This window comes from Electrophorus electricus, chromosome 22 (genome assembly GCF_041902795.1).
Source record: "Electrophorus electricus isolate QZ-2024a chromosome 22, ASM4190279v1, whole genome shotgun sequence".
NCBI classification, from domain to species: Eukaryota; Metazoa; Chordata; class Actinopteri; order Gymnotiformes; family Gymnotidae; genus Electrophorus; species Electrophorus electricus.
The window spans coordinates 18,554,759-18,571,784 of NC_137518.1; the positions used below are offsets into that span (position 1 = coordinate 18,554,759).

A 17,026-nucleotide genomic window follows, 5' to 3' on the forward strand; every position below is an offset into this window, starting at 1 on the left:
AAGCTATGGTGACATTCAGATGATCTTGTATTTGTGACTTCATTAATGGGGTCCAGTTTTCTCTGTCGGAAGCTCTTCCTATTAAGCGATTGTGTAAATCCAAGCAACACATTTTATGTCATAGCCCTATATTTCACACGTTTTTGCGAATGCGGGAAATTGTAACATTGTTAGGGTGTTCTAGCTAGACGATTTATTCCATGTTTATAGTTTCTGTTCCCTTAAACTTTAACATAAAGAAAACATTTTATAACTTGCAATCCTTTCTGAGTTGTATTGTGGTTGTTAAGTAACGTTAAGACATTAAGTAACGCCCCCTTGGCCGCTTTTAAAAGTACTAGCGCTTCCTCAGCGGTAGCCATCGCTACATATGTACGGGAGGCATCGGAGCCTGTAACCTCCAGCAGATCCGACCCTCGCAGTGCTCTTCGACCGCTACAGCTGCCCCAGGGTGTTTGGTCAGGGTAGTTAGACGGGGACTGAGAGTCCAGAGACCGACCTATCCCGGAGTTTGGGTTTTGTAAACTTACGAAGAACTCCTCAAACAGTGAGTAAACCCATATTTTCAAACCTGTTTAACTCAAAAGCATGAAAAAAAAGAACATTTGTAAAATGTCTTTCAAAAGTGACAGTAATGAGGATACTGAGAGTGGGGCTATATAGCTCTCAGCTTTTTCGTGGAGGAGTTTAAATTGAGAAATGACGTTGTGACAGTGTCCGAATCAGAGCTGCCTTGTTCTCGCTTGTATCTGAGGCGTACCACGGATTAATATAATGATTTGTGTATAAACGACGTACGTTTAACCATTTTAGCCTCATAATATAAATTACATTCCATCACGAATGTACGTGGCCTAGTTTCTTTTTAGATTTGAATAGAATAACGAGGTTGAATTTGAAGTAAGAATGAAAATAATTTTATCATAACTAGTATCTCTTTCATAATGGGGCTTTAGGGAGACTTCATTATCATGGCTGAACATTAAAAAACAACAACAACAACAAAAAACCGCATAGCTTAAGGGTAATTGCAAATACAAAGAACTTGAAACGCATAAATTCCCGTCTTTGTTTTTGTACTTTAATTTTTTAATGTTTGAATTCAGCCCAGTTTATTGTAAAAGGCGAAAGCTACAATGTGATCTGTAGGATGAATAATGGGCCTTTTATTTCAGAGAGGGGAAACTCTCAAGTCGTTTCTCACCAATAATTAAGCTTTTATATAATAAAGTGAAAGAGGCGCTCACCAGTCCAATAGATCAGGTTTACTGTTGAACTGTGTGTATATTATGTACCATATGAACTTGTAACATGGTTGCTACTCAGAGACATGGCCATTGCTCAGTCCTACCTCACCTACCACCTATGGAGAGTAACATCTTGGATCTGGATCTGAAAATTCTGATAGAATTTTGCTGACGTTGGTGATGCATGCATGTAAATACCAGAGCAGCTGTAACATCCACAAAGGTTGATAAATGACAGCTCCACTCTGAGGGTCTTCCGAGAACATCCAGCATTTGCGCAACTTTCTGCAGAATCCCCTCATTGCTGAAAATTCTTTGATGGCTGAAGCAGCTGAGCTTCTGCAGTGGTATTGGATAAGGGGGAATTCCAACACACGCACGCTTGCGCACACATACTCAACCTTAAGGATTTCCACATTATCGCTCACTTTTTCAACTGTTGTTCTCATGTCTTAATTAAGGGAATGACCCTGACTTCCTAATGGACTACAGGAAAGACTGTACAAGGGGGAAAAAACTGAGGGTGTTTCCCTTCGATTTGCTCTGTTACTGTCATCTTGGAAAAAATCCTGAACACATGTCTCAATCTTTCTTGAAAAAAACACTACAAAACATCTCACAATGGGAAAGGAATGGTTGGGGGGCAGGGGGTTATTTCCCAGAAATACTTAACAGTAACTGGACAGTAAATGACTAATGGTGAAGGTGAGATTTGGAGAAAGGGTGTATCTTCCTCTCTCTCCTTCCCCATTCCCTTCCTTCTTTCACTTTCTTCTTTTTCTTTGTTTTATCTCTCTCTCTCTCTCTCTCTCTCTCTCAGTTGATATGTCAACTGAGGATGATGTTGCCCATGGTCCAATGAAGAAGCTCAGCTCTGTGTTGTCCTCCCTGCAGGATAAACTCCACAAGAACAGTGAGTACCACACACAAACACAGGGACCATGAAAACCTTTTAATACTTATGTGCACACACACCCCATCTCATAGATCACCGTATGTCATAAAGATCACCTGGCTAAGCACTGGGAAGGAGTTTCAGTGCTCTCTTTCGCTCTCCTCTAGACCACCAGTTCTGCTTTTACTGAAGTGTTTAATAATCAGTTATTGAAGTTGATGTTAATTCAGATCCTTGGGGGTAAGATGGGTGTGGGGGGTTGTTCCATTTCTTGGGGTTTAGAACCCAGCAGTTATATACCTGTGGATGTAAACATTTTTAACTAAATCAAACAATATTTAAAGGTTGCACAATGCACGCAATGCATCCTTTCCTTTTCAGAATGTTACAGTATATGGATTAAATAAAGTTTTCACATGAGCTCGTGTTTTTTTTGTGGATCCTGCATGTAGAATTAAGATACGACTTGGTGTCACTTGATCACCATCATGGCCAGTTGCGTGAGCTGTAGTAGCTAGCAAGTGCACAGCCTGGTGATCTCTGACTTTTGCGATACTTAATGCTGCTGTTGCATCATTTGAGAGTAATCACCTAATCAAATCATTCCCCCCCTTTTTTTGTGACTGATCTAATCCCATTTCGGAGTCTGTGTGGTCTTGCGGAGTCTTGTGTAACTACATCTTCACTTGAGCTACTATCAAGAAAAGTTTATAGTACTGCTTCAACTTGAATTTAATGCTTCTTGTTCCTGCTTTTATTTCTGCCTAAACATTTATCTGCCTGTTTATACTTTGTCTTCCCTAGCCATACATCCTTTCCAACCTTCTCTTTGGCTGGCTAGAAACTCCAGGTCATTTGTAAGTTCTGTCATCAAGATGCTGAGAAACTGTCGGATACCTTATCATGCTTTGAAATGAACTGTGCTTCATTAGAAATATGTTTCGGAGTATGACAGTTTGATGGCCTTCTTCAAACACTACCATTCTGCATGTACTTTCAGAAGTTGCTTTTCTATATCATAACTGAGAGCAGTTGGTATTCCAGCCTTCTGCCAAAAACAAAGGACCTCTGAAAGTTATGCATGCACTTTTTCTTTGAGTTATTTCTGTTGTGTGATGGAAAGCACTGACAATATTTCACAAAGTGTTGGAACTTTTGCTCTGATGGATGATTCACTCATTTATACGATCAATTTATAAAATGTGGGATTCTGATCTGTTTGACTGCTGCAGTTATTGCTACCTTCCACACTTGAGCCTGAATTCACTGAGTTCAGTTCTTTACAAACATTTACAGACATCAACAATCCAGCTTCATAGAATATGCAATCCTGTCAGCAAAGACCATTTACACATAAGGACAACTGCACATTTAATAGAATTGCAAGTAAGGACAAACTATAGACTTGGACTGCAATAAAAAAAAACAAAAAAAAAAACAATTCAAACCTCTAAAGTGGGTGACGAGCTCTTGTTTCAGATGTGTGGACAGCTGTTTGTGCTTTAAAAAATGTTTTTTTATACATTATATTTTCCACACACTAATGCACACAAACAAAAGGGCAACACAAATAACCAAAAAGGCTCACCTCTTTTGCATACACCCCTTTTGCATACACACTCCCAACTATAAATGCTCAGCTGTCTTTCTCGCATACAAACTAAAAAAGTACTATCATTTGTTACACTTCCGGCTGTAATCTATGCTTGTCTGTGCTTGTTGTCATTTCCTTCTCTTTGTTGGGTCTGAGTTAAAGAGGGTATTGTTCATTTTCCGCTTCTCTTCCTGTAATACTTTACAGTGGCCTACTATAGATGCTAGCCAAGCTGAGGCTCTTCACTGTCTCCTGAAATAAACGTAGTGGTCAATGCTTATTTAGTTTTAGGAGATTGTTGGTTAATGCTGTTGAGTTTATTGATATTGATTTGTTCAGTTATTGTTGTTTGTAATTTCTGTGGTTTAGAGAACGAGAGAAAAGCAGTGTCCCCCCTGCTGGGCAGTGCATCAGCATCTCCTGTTGCCCAAGAGAGGAATCAAGCTGGTATGCATTTCTTCTTCGAGTACCTGGTGGTGGTCAGTCTGAGGAAGAAGATGGAGGAGGAAGGCTATGAACCCCATGTCAACTACCAGTTTCCCAAAGCCATGAGCAGAACCCAGAAAGAGGAAGAGGAGAAGTGTCTCAAAGCCATCACGCTCTTCTGTTTTCCAGAGGGGATCAGCTGGGTTCCTCTTACAGAGTATCGCAGGTATGTTATCAATATTTTCACTCGCTCACACACCTTCCCTCCTCACACATGTTGTTTGTACATGCATGTACATGTGTATATACTCAAAGGCTGTGGTAAATCTTTGTGTGTGTGGATTTGAGTGCATGTCTGATCTTCACCTGTCAGAAGCTTTGGTCTGCATGTACACTGCAGCTGTTTTGCTCCTCTCGATGATGGCACTTTCACTTGCTCAGTTTGCAAGCAAAGTCTGACTGCAGGTTTTTCAAGTGCTGCTTTGTCACTGTAAGCAGGCTTGCAGAAGTCCTTAATAAAGTTAACACCACTGCACATGTTGAGGGGTTCCTTGTTCTGCAGTACTTTCAGTTCAACTGCATTGATGCAGTGCCATGCTGAGGCCAGGCTGCCTGCCATAATCCTTCCAGTGTTTCATTTACAGCTTCAGGAAAGAGTTGGTCATACAGCTCTGTGCGTATGGCTTCCATGCTTTAATTTCTGTGCATCCCTCAACAGTAACTGTAATTGAAATTCTGTGTTAAATAATTCTGTGAATCTGTAAAAAGATGAACCCACACATCAAACTCCACTCGACTGCTGTGGGAATAGGAAGCATTGTGGAAGGTGGACCATGTGGGGCTGATTTGCCCTGCCGGGAAGCTGCTGGCCTCGTTTTCTTCCTGCACGCTCTCATGCAGGTCAACTGCAGCCCAGGGCTGATGTGCTCCCTCTCTTCTGCAGTGAAACATTTTCATTCGTCCTGACAGAGATCGACGGCACAAGAAGGAATGGCTACTGCAGACGGCTGCTGGTAAAGAATGCCCTCACCTTTTTCTTTTTTGACTCAACATTTTGGATTTTTATTTTTTCTTTAATGATTGCTTGATTGGCGTTATCAGTGCATATTGTATCACATGAATGTGAAAAGACTGAGTTTTGCAGTGTGAAGTATTGCTGTGTGTGATTGGACAGTATTAGTGACGGACTTGTCTTGCTGTGTGGTAGCCACATGGGAAGGGAGCACGTCCCCCGGAGGCCTATTGCATCATCAGCAGAGTGGCTTGTTTTGGCCTCTTCTCCAAGGTAACATGAAGGAGGAGCCTAATTGCACTACAACAGGGCTATCCAAACACTTGTCAGAGGGAGACACATTGGATCAAATCAAAATGCCTAAGGGCTTGTCACTTTTTTGCCTAAGATGATAATCCATAAATCATTAAAAATACTGAGTACTCAATATATGAAAACAAGTGTAGAAATAATATTTACTGAACTACTAAATTTTATTTTCATCTAATAACTGCAGCAGGATATTGCGTGAAAAATACTGCAATATATTCATAATTAGCTACGATGACGTTCTCAACTCTAAATCAATAAATTGTTTTTATTGTTTAAATTTATAACAATCTCTTAGAATTTGATAATTAAATATACAGTAGTGGATAAATAGGCTAAGGAAGGCTAATCATTAAGCAGAAGTGCTCAGGTAAGTTTTGGGAAAACCAATGAAAATAGTTCTAGTCTGCACAGGAAACACCTAATCCTGTTCCAAAAGTACTACAGAGGGAAGTGGTGAAGGGCTGTCTTATCTATTCTGTTCTATCCTAGTGTGAGGTACATTACTCAGGAGGGTAAACATGTGTTCTGCATGCTGTGTCAGTGAGCCGTCTCTTTAGTCTGGTGGTCAGAGCACGTGTTTATCACCTGGAAGTCCTGGGTTTGAGGGTAGACCTGCTCATACCCTCTGTTTTCACAGTCTCTTCCAAGATACTGCAGCAGTTTTTCTGACAGTGAAAACATTGATGGGGTTAAGCAATGGCAATAACTGAGTCTTTTTTTTTTTTTTTTTTTGTTTAATTTCCCCTTTTCACACATACACACACGTGCCATACACAAACACTAACCTCCCCTGTGTCTTCATGTAAACAGTGACTCATACTGAACATCCTGAGAGGCACACGGTGGGGTCAGTGATCGTTGTAGTGTGTCTGGGTGTATTTGATTTATACAGGATAATTTCTATATAAAGCAGATGAGTCACACAGCTGTAGAATCTAGTTGTCTTTTTTTTTTTTTTGTTCTTAAAAGCAAGATTGCTGTAATCCTGTGTACCATTTTAGTTATTTTGGGTAGGGGTGCTATATACATATTTAGTTTCTACATTTTGCTGTAGATATTTGATGAGCGGTGTGTTGTTTTTGTTTGGTTGTAGATCTTTGATGAAGTGGAGAAGCGTGGTCAGATCTCCAAAGCAATGATCTACCCCTTCATGCAGAGCCTGAGGGAGGCACCGTTTCCTGCCCCAGGGAACACTGTCAGAATCAAGAGCTTCATCCCAGAGTCTGGGACAGAGGTACACAAACGCACACACTGTTTGAAACCCTTTATCTCTGTGTGAGTATTATATTGACATGAAGGGTTCCATGTTGACATTTGAAGCTGTTTGGGGTTCTGCTTTCTAGGCAGTTTTTGCCTTTCTGGGCTGCAGACCAAGCTTGTCAAACTCTGATCACAATACCACTGCACTGTGCATATACATGCGCGCGCACACACACACCCTACCACCACACCTGACTCGGTGCAACTGGGCCCTGATCAGGGCACAGCAGCTTGTCCTAATAGCAGCATGACTGGCACTTCTGGCTGAACACAAGGATAGTGTTCAGTTTGAAAATTGGTAATGTAAATCTTTTTATAAAACTCTGGAGCAGATGTAATAACCTCGTTTCCCCTGCACAAGGTTCCCACAGGTGAGAAAACGGCTCCTACAATTGCTTGCATTAATTCAGGAAGTAAACAAATGAACACCTGCTAGTGATTTTAATTTGAATACAACCTCAGTGGCATACACATACACCAACGTTGCATTTGACACTCATCTTAATGAATGCTACGCACAAATGTCAGTTCATCAGAATCTGAACTGTCAGAGCAGCACTGCAAAAGAGGCTGTTTTTCTTGCTCTACTTCTAGTTGATACTTGTTAGTTTTAACCTCAAGAATTGGCTAAAATAAGTCAAATCCTGAGAGCAAGCATGCAGTGCAGAGAAACTGCAAGAGCACGACTGGCAAACAGCTCCAGCTGATCAGACCCTCCATCTCTCTGGTTCTCTTTCTGTCTCCTTCCTCCTCCTCTGTGCTGGTTCAAATTTAGCTTTGGTATGGATATCTCTGCATATATAATATGATGAACAACAAGGTAGAACATTCTCTGTGAAAATAACTAATGGCTGCTATTTATTATTATTATTATTATTATTATTATTATTACTTTTTCTTTATAATATTAATAATGTGACTATGGAACTAAATGTAATGTGTATATTAATAAATAATAGAAACCCTGAATGAAATGGTGTTAATAAAAGAATGAATAAGTAGTCAGTCAGTAGACAAACATTGTGGTAGGGTTAGTTACCCTGTCCCCCTCTGACCACATTTTACAGCAATAAGTGCTGTTTACCTTTTGACCAAGAAGAATTTGGAAATTTTCAGATGGTGCCAGAATTTCAAAACATGCAAGAATAAATGTATTAATGTTTTTTTTTTTTTGTTGTTTTTTTCATGATTGTGAATTGTTTATAATAATGGAGAAAGTGCAGGTCTGTCTTGACCCCACTGCTCATAGTGACCACATAGTTTTGTATCTCTGGGCAGCCAGGAGTGGTGTGGTGGGTTGGATTTTAATCTCTCTGTTTTAATGGCAAGTCTATGGTCACTGAATTTGGGTAATCTGTGTCTGCTGTCAATCTCTGACTGTGTAGAGATATTCTGTCTGTTTAGGGCCTGAGAGAATGGTCCAATATATATATATATATATATATATATATATATATATATATATATATATATATATATATATATATATATATATATATATATATATATATATATATTATTTATATTTATGGTAATTGACAAAGAGGTTATCCATCTTCTGACATTTGATCATGTATGTATATTTTCATTAGTAAAACACACAGATTAGGAATGATGAAGCTAAAGGACCGTGGGTTTTAAATAAAATTAATGTAATGTCATGGGGCGGGTGGTGAGAGAATTTCCCACAGAGATTCTCAGAAGCACCTGCATGAGATGTATATTTACAAATGCCGTTGAATCAATATTGTTACATTGTTACCACCTTGTGTGTGTTGACCCGCGAAACTAAATGAGGCTGCTAATCTAAAAAAAAATTTTTTTTTTTAAAGTATGGACTTTAATCATTTGTTTTGGCTGGGGTCTCTGAGACCCCAAACAGAAGGTGCATATAATAGTTTTCCAAATGCCCCTTGCAGAGAATCATAATTGTTTCCACACAATTTCGAAAGGTATTGAAAATGTATCAAGCTGATATTTATTTTATTATTATTATTATTTAATTTTTTTTTTAAGTTAAGGATATTTTGTAAGATGTAAAGGAGGCTCTGGTCCCTCAGGGATCACAAGCAGAACAAAAGGGCTAGAGTGAAACGGTATCTGTTTTCCTGAGATCTGGGTACTGTTTTGACAGAACTGTCCTAGGATTTCCAGTTGTTGCTGGAGCCCTTACTCTGTAAGAGACAGCAACACCAGGTCTGCAAAAATCAACTTATTTTTTCTAAAAACCACTTCTGTATTTAGGGTGAGTCCGGTTGCAGATTGTTCCACTAGATGCCTCGGTGGTCTTTGCCCTTGAATCAAGTCCTCTGTTCTTTTGGTGCTGCATGTATTAAAATATGTAGACTTATGTCATATCCTTTATCCCCTGCATCAAGCTGATTTAATATAAACCAGTATGCCAAAATGAAAAGCTTTTAAAGTCACCCATTTTATTGTTTACTAAAATCACTCTTTTTAGTAAATGGTAAAGGTCATTGGGTTGTGTAGTGTAAATATGATGGGGAATAAAGTGATTTGGTAAAAAGCCAGTGATTACCAAACACAGTATAATAAGGAAGGTCTGTAGTTGGGCGTTAATACAGCAGAAAATGTTCCCCGGGTTACTACTCAAACAGATCTTACTCATTCACTGACTCGCTGTGTGAGTTGTAGATCATCAGCCTCACGAGGCCATTGGACTCTTGGCTCGAGCACGTGGATTTCCACACCCTGTTCCGCTGTCTGACGGAGGAGGAGGTGCTGCAGGTGTTTGCTGCTACTGTGCTGGAAAGACGAATCCTCTTTATTGCTGAAGAACTCAGGTAATCACACTGCAACCAATTGGACGTCCAGGAGATGTGTACCAGCTAGATCAGATATCTAGTCCATAATCATCTTTCAGATGCCGGTGTTAAGAAACTTGGAGGAACCTGTTGTACAGTGTGGTGTCTCAATGTTTAGTTTTCAAAGAATGTATTATCACTCTGCTCGGTACCATAACACATTTGTTCATAATCCCAGTCCAAACATTCTACCCATTAGTGTACCCATTTTCTGTACACTAACGTTTCAATTGTGTGTGTGAACATTTTTGTCTGCATGTTTCTCTGTATGTGTGCAGCACTCTGTCCCAGGTGCTGCACGCTGTTGCTGCTCTGCTTTTCCCCTTTGTCTGGCAGCACACCTTTATCTCCATTGTGCCTCGTGTGCTCCTTGACGTCTATCTGGCACCCACACCTTACCTTCTGGGCGCCCAGAGCAGCCTGCTCCACTTGCTCAATGACCACAGCGATGTAAGTGCATGTGCAACATATAGCTAGGAGGAATTTGTGTGTGGTTTTCATGCATCTCTTACTTCCTTGTAAACTTACTGTGGTCATGCTTGGAGTGTGACTATCTCTGCTGTTAATCAAAAGCAAGTGTTAATTTTTTTTTTTTTTTTTCCTCCTCTGATGCATCAGAGTAAAAACATGTAATGTTGGTACAGGGCTCCAGGGACTCTCGGTGGGAAACCACATTGGTGCAGAGGGACACACACATGCTCGCTCGCTCACTCTGATTCTGTTGTGCCCTTTTCTGGTTCCTTAGTTGCTGATCGTTGATCTCGCAGGACAAACAGAAAGTAAATTCATCAGCAAGGTAAATGGCATTCTTGCACACATACTTTTGTCATATTTCCTGCTCATACTTTATTCCTGTCTGCCTTTTTTTTTTTTTTTTTTTTTTTTTTGCCCAACACGTATAGAGGTGTTAATGTTGATGTTTTCCTGGCTATAGATTGGCGATGAGGACACTTTGATCCCAGCTAACCTGCAGGAGGAGCTGCTGCGTGAGCTCTGCAAGCGCAAACACAATGCCAGTGAGTCATGTGTCGGGGCATTTCAGGGATGGGGCAAAGTCAATTGAGAGATGCTGTTCCTGACTACCTGTAGTGAACACTGGTTCTTGAACATGGCTGACTCAGTTTACAATGCATCAAATGTGTTTGTCCATTAATCTTCATCTGTTATACAGCATTCAGTGGCTTAACTCAGTCCAAGTTTATCTCAGAGAAACAGGGCTCCTGTAGTAAGGAAAGCTGTACTGGGCATGGGTGCACCAGTGCTACTATCTTAAAACCAAAGAGGTTTTTTTTGTGTCTCTTCCCTGCAGCCACAGAGGAGCTTAACCTGGTGGTCTCCGAAGCCTTCCTCACCTTTTTTGTGAAGACAGTGGGCCATTTTGCCCATCACATTAAAAGACCTAACAAGATGCTGGGAACATTCCAGAAAAAGAGCTTCCTGAAAGCCGTGGAGCCCAAAAGCAGCCAGAATTTCGTCAAACAGTTCATACAGACACAGATGTTTGATCTATTCATTCAGGAAGAGGAGAAGCAGCCAAACCATGAAGGTAAGTAGCGATGTAGAACAGTATTGCGTTTGTATTTAGTCTGGTTTGTTGCATTTGTGGCATTCAATTGCTTAATATCTTGACTAAATAGTTTAGACAGTGGCTGAACAGTCTAAACTAGATGTCCCTAATCCAGTCCTTAGGAACACCCAGCCTAGGGTTAAATTGTTTCAGCATCTGAACCAGGTAATCAGGGGCTACAGAGATCTTGATTGGCTGACTCAGATGTGCTGGATGCTGGAATAGTGTACAGGACTGGATTGAGTGTCTTGTATAAACTGAGATTAGTTTGTTCTTAATTTCAGACCTTTTAGTGTCTCAGTTCAGGCTGTCTCAGATGATTGCTTATGGCTGTTTTGACTCAGGGTTTTTTCATAAGAAGATAGCAGAATATCAGGAGAAGAGGAAAAAGGAGAAATCAAAGAGTGGCTGGATAAAGGGAGTTGTGGTGTGATTGTGCGCGCATGCATGCACACGCATGTTTATTTGTATTGATGTTCTACTGTGGATACTTTTAAAAACAACTGTCCTGTTTGTGGGTGTGTTGTCTTGTCTGGTTACTGTGTGTATACTGAATGAAGCAGTATCTGCCATTTTAAAAAAGAAGCATTTATTTGTCACATCTTCAATTACATTTGGAAACATGTTATAAACTAAAAAAAAAAAATGCTGGGGTTGGAATATGGTTAATTTGTTAATGGCAGAATGCTAGTCCCCCAGACAGTGTTTGTTTTTTTGTGTTCTTATGAGGCCTATTTTTGATGTTGCACAACTGACTGAAAATACACTTTAATTCTTATAATAGTAATAAAACCAGATGGTAACCGAGTGCCTGGTTAATGGCTCCTATTAAATGGTGAGAGATCATGGATGTATAAATCTAGGTGGGATTCCTCTCAGCAGTAAATATCATTTAACATTGGTAAGTGTTTTGAGAACAAGGCCATGTGGTTCACATTTTTCAAATGCATCAAATGTTTCTCCATCAATCTCAAATTTGCTTAATTGTAATTTTACTGACTTGTAGAGGACAACCATGACTATTTCTAAGTTATCCAGCTAACAGAATTCACACACTGAGGAAGACGACCCCAGATCTGCAGAATCGCTCATAACACAAGTAAATGGTCTGCCTCAGTTAGCAGCCAGCTGACCTGAGAGAGGCAAGTGGGCCAATTTGTGAAAGATGCTAACTTGCAACCATTAACTGTTGGCCACAGTAACAATTTAAATTAGCCATTTTGCAAATACTGTACACCCAGATCAAAAACCACAATCCTAATCAAACTTTCAGTCACCGTGTAAATGTTTGACTACATAATTTCAATTACAAACAATTTGGCTCATAGTTACAATTGATTTCAATTCATAATGCAAATTCCTAACAGTTCAATGCATCTAAGATTTTACAACTATTCCAAATACTATTCCAGTACAAACTTTTTTTTCTTTTTCTTTTTTTACTTAAATACACTGAATATATAAAAATGTGAGGGACAATGGGCTTTAAAATTTGATGTAGAGTTAAAACCCTTTCATAAAAATTTCTAAAGTTCATAGCACCTGCCAGTGTGCATGTAGGAAATCATTCTGAAGTTTGGTAGTTTATGGTATGTGGTTGTATGGTACGTTCTATGTTGTAGATCCATAATGTTTTCAGCAGTCAGTAGATGAACAGTAAACTGTAATTGGTGTGGGATTATTAAACCATTTCTATCAGGCAAATTTTCAAAGCCTTTTCTCTTGTCAAAGACATCAGGACAGAGTGATCTAGGGTCGGATCAAGATTCCTCAGTTTTCTGAATCTGTTTAATTACTTTCCCAATTATATAACTGAGAAATTTTAATCAATAATAGGGACTCCCAACAGATTCACACTCCTCCAGGTGAATGAACCAGTCATTCAGTGGTTCAGTATGTGGGGAAATTGGAAAATAACAATCTGGGCTTTCTGGGCACCCAGAGAACAGGATTTGTAAACACTTATCTGGATAACTTGCCATTTTATAGACTCAAACAGGAATGACCCTTCTTTTCTCCTACTGTACAGTCTTGGCTTTTGATTTAAAGTTTTTCTGTATCTTAGAAGATGCAACCTGTTGGAGCCATTCCAACATTTTTGAACGTGTTTTGATTTAATTCACAAAATACCTGTATATTTGGATGGGTCTATCCAGCATTCTGTGTTTTTGTTTAGATGGACCCAGCAAGTAGGGGGGAGGTTTCTCCAGGTAAGATGTAATAGGTGGAGTTATGCAAATGGATGCTCTGAAGGTCCACCTCTGCCCTCAGCTTAATCTTCTGAACACAGAAACATATAACGGTGATGAGAGACACTTCCTGTACACAAATCTGTGTGTGTATGAGGGGTCTTACTTTGAAGTCTTTGATATAGGTGAGGAAGAAGCTGATGAAGGAAAAGGCCAGACACCATTCAGAGGCTGTGCTCACCATGTGAGCTGTGTAACCCTGCAGTAAAGCCACACACACTCAGTCTTTTCTCTTGTCATATGCACACACACTCACAATAAAGCATCCCCTCTCTCACACACAAACACTATCATTCACATGCATAGACACACGTGTCTTTCGCACATACTGGCTCACATTATTTTAGTCACACATGCATTCATGCAAGCCTCACAGGTTCCCCTGGGTCCCAGTGGAGTTTTTTGGACACTTCCACTCCTGGCAGGCTGCTGTACATGATCACAGATGATATAAACACTGAGATACAGTCAAGGCAAAGATCATTTATCCCTTCTTACAGGTTCTCCTGCCTTCAGACACAAGCATTAAACCTCCACTTTCATAACACAACTTTTATCAATCGAGAGGGCTTCTTTTAAAAACACAGGTACTTTTTTTTTTTTTTTAAACCACCCTGGTAGATTACTGCAGTCAGGGGTATTCTATGACTTTTTGTATCCAATGCAGTCTGTACCCTTCCTTTCAAAAACAATTGCATCAACCTAAAAACGGATGCATCTTCCACGTACTCCCTAATAAAAGCCAGCTGCACAAGACTTAAGTGTTTACTTGATAAAGATGTTATTGGCATGAGCAAATGAGCAATGGTTCTCCACTACAATGGCCCTTTGCTTTGTAAGGCTCAGCCACAGCTGGGAAACCTCAGGGTTTCATTCCATGAAACACTATGCATACACTGCTGCTACAAGACCAGTCTTCTATAACTGAGCTCAAAGACATTGTTTATTTCTTATGCACTTTATTTTAACATTTAGCTTTTATTTCATTGTTAATTTTCTTGATTTTATTTTATTCCAAGGTTATTACTTTTCTTTTATAAATAAAGCACTATGAATGTGTGGGAACACTGCATACTCCAAATATGAAAACATGCCGTGGCTTGCCATCTTTCACCCAAAGCTTCAGCATCTAAAAAAATGGAGGGCTGCTTTAAAAAAAAAAAACAAAACACAATCACAGAACACTTATTAATCTAGAGGCCTTATTTTGAGAGACAGGCAGCCAGTCAATGGTCTGTCTGCATGTTTATTTAGATACAAGCGTGGGCCAGTTGTGCTGGAAAACCATATGGAAATCCACATAATTTGGCTTTTATCAGGCAGTGGTTTTGTGCATCTTTTCATTGGATGTGAGTGTGCCCCCGCGCCCCCGCTTTTTGTTTCACACATTTGTGTGTACTGCCTCACAATTCTCCCTCAGCAGCAGCCAGTTATTATTTTTGCTCAAATGTAGCAAGGGTTCAAACTACACCGTGTGCACACCAACAAGGTGGGTAGAAAGGAGAGGCAGGAAGGACCGCTGATATTTTTTATGTATGCAAAATTCTCTCTTTTGCCCATGGTCCCTTAGCTATGGCACTAATTACTTCAATACCAAAGCAAACTTTTCCCTGCAGGTCCCGTGAGCCCCCCCCAAACGTCAACCCCAGGGGCCACGGGTAGTCCGTTCATTTATTGTCCCCGCTGGGATGCCCCTGACTGCAGTATTACAAGTAATAGACCTCCCTTAGTACTGCATTGGAAATGTATCTATAACTATCTATTAGGTTTTCAGAAGGGGTCCCAGGTCTCGGTCTGTCTTTACAAGGTTTGGATACTGCTGATGATGCTGATGAGTGTCCAGAGACCAAGGGCCAGGCGCGTCACAAACACCCGCTTACTGTGGATGTGCGGCTGCATCCAGAAGGACAGCAGCGTCTGTGCCACGATGTACAGCGCTCCCACTCCGAACGTCAACGCTGCCCCCACCAGGTGCATGGAGAAAAGTGTGGTTTTCTATACCACACATGGCATGCAGGAAAGAGGTCAAAGCAAAATGGTCAAAGTAAACCTAGGGCTTCACAGTGATTAATACTGCCATTCTGATGCACTGGTTACACTGATTTCAGAAACGGTGAAATGACAATCACTGGCATCCTTCATACACAGAACTTATTTAGAATTTTTGATTAGACACAGTATGTGAAGGATACTGTGTGCAATTTCCTTCAATAAAAAAAGCACTTCAGACTGGTGCCATACCTGGAAGTTTGCCACCACACACATGCCGAAGGAGCTAATGGTTCCGAGCACAAGGCCGACAAAGTTCAGCTGCAGCAGGCGTTTCTCTGCATGATCGGTGAGTGCCTGCACCTGCTTATAGCGCACATACATAGTGGCAATGCCTACAGAAATGCACACGCACACAGATGTTTAAACAAACACATATCTAGCTGACTGGTTAAAATTAAGGTTTCATGACGGGTATAATGACAGAAGCTTTTTGACCATACCAAGGAATGCAGACACGTTGAGCATGATCCCAAACACGCATCTCTCCGGGGGCAATGTTCCTGTGTCACTGCATTACAAACACAGCTCTACCAGGACAGTGTTTGATACACTCCTACACCACGGTCCTATCACTGACCAAAGCAAACCCATAGTGCACACACATGCCAGTTACATCATAGCACAATCATCCATTTCCCTTTTCTCACCTGATGTAAGGGACAAAGGGGTCCACGTGCTGGAGAATTACAGCTGTGATGTAGGCAAAGATGAAGGTAGCTGCTGTCCACACCACCAGTGCAACAGGCAGGATGCACAGGCCCTCCTGGAACCACCACATCTCTGAAAACAGGCTTGCTCCTGCATGGAGAAGGGAAACATGATTAAGTGTTCAGCGGCGCCAGTACATTTTAACAAATCTCGGGTTGTATGACTACTTTAAGATGACGTCCAAGGCAGGCACTATATGCTGCTCTTTCCTTTTCTGCAACCTGGTGGGTGACAAAACAAACCGGTTCCTCTTTCTGTACAAAGTGAAAGCAGTAAGAAATTACCCCCAGTTAGCTAACCTATCTTTTAGCGCCAGATTTTCACTTCCTCTGATTACGCCTTCAAAAGTCTTGTAATTGTCAATACTTGACCTTTAGTTAGCTATATTTCTCATGATGTATTTTCGAATCATCTACCTAGCCACCTAGCTAACAGCAAAACAACTATAGAGTATAAACACAAAACGTTACGATCCTTAGCTACAACAAATGCCTTTATCTTCACGATTAGGCGAAGGTACCGTATTCTAACTAGATACGTTATAAAGAATGCTCAGTTTAGCTCACACTTTGAAGCTTTAAAACAGTAACTAAAGTGAAAACGATAAACCTGTTAACACCGTTAAACACACAATTATCGTTAGCTAGCTGGCCAAGTGAACACGCTTTTACCTGCTTAATAAAGTTACTCCAGTAACGTTTATAAAGTTGTTCCAGTTATGTCATGTCTTTGCTGGTTTCTCAGCCAGCGTGACGAGCTACGCGGACGTCCCCCAAGTAACAAGAAAACCCGGATGAAGGTTTTCCGCGCGCATGGTTGCTGTGATGTACATAAATTAAAGCCTGTGCGTGTGAAAACCTGTAAGAATTTATTTGTAAC

At 40.5% G+C, this 17,026-nt stretch overlaps 2 protein-coding genes across 5 annotated transcripts; one reads left to right on the forward strand and one right to left on the reverse strand.

The window, feature by feature from the left end:
• Positions 1–353: 353 nt before the first annotated feature.
• dennd2db (DENN/MADD domain containing 2Db) lies at positions 354–11,945 on the forward strand. Of its 2 annotated transcripts, XM_027025408.3 has the most exons (12): positions 354–547; positions 2,068–2,160; positions 4,106–4,388; positions 5,106–5,175; positions 5,370–5,447; positions 6,580–6,720; positions 9,402–9,550; positions 9,850–10,021; positions 10,317–10,367; positions 10,506–10,587; positions 10,881–11,117; positions 11,483–11,945. In XM_027025408.3, exons 2-12 carry the CDS (start codon positions 2,073–2,075, stop codon positions 11,569–11,571), a joined length of 1,440 nt encoding a protein of 479 aa, XP_026881209.2. In that variant the 5' UTR covers positions 354–547; positions 2,068–2,072; the 3' UTR covers positions 11,572–11,945. The 2 variants fall into 2 exon arrangements, with proteins under 2 accessions (XP_026881209.2, XP_026881210.2); XM_027025409.3 differs by lacking the exons at positions 354–547; positions 2,068–2,160 and adding an exon at positions 2,947–2,999.
• On the reverse strand, positions 11,706–16,966 carry dram2b (DNA-damage regulated autophagy modulator 2b). Of its 3 annotated transcripts, XM_027025410.3 has the most exons (8): positions 16,819–16,964; positions 16,087–16,237; positions 15,880–15,947; positions 15,629–15,771; positions 15,205–15,382; positions 13,762–13,844; positions 13,494–13,586; positions 11,706–13,418 (listed from the first exon to the last, which is right to left on the reverse strand). In XM_027025410.3, the coding sequence occupies exons 2-8, from the start codon at positions 16,215–16,217 to the stop codon at positions 13,311–13,313; spliced, it is 804 nt and encodes a 267-aa protein (XP_026881211.1). In that variant the 5' UTR covers positions 16,218–16,237; positions 16,819–16,964; the 3' UTR covers positions 11,706–13,310. The 3 variants fall into 3 exon arrangements, with proteins under 3 accessions (XP_026881211.1, XP_081561290.1, XP_081561291.1); XM_081705164.1 differs by having other exon boundaries at positions 11,706–13,586; positions 16,819–16,966; XM_081705165.1 differs by lacking the exon at positions 16,819–16,964 and having other exon boundaries at positions 11,706–13,586; positions 15,880–16,011; positions 16,087–16,223.
• Positions 16,967–17,026: the final 60 nt, after the last annotated feature.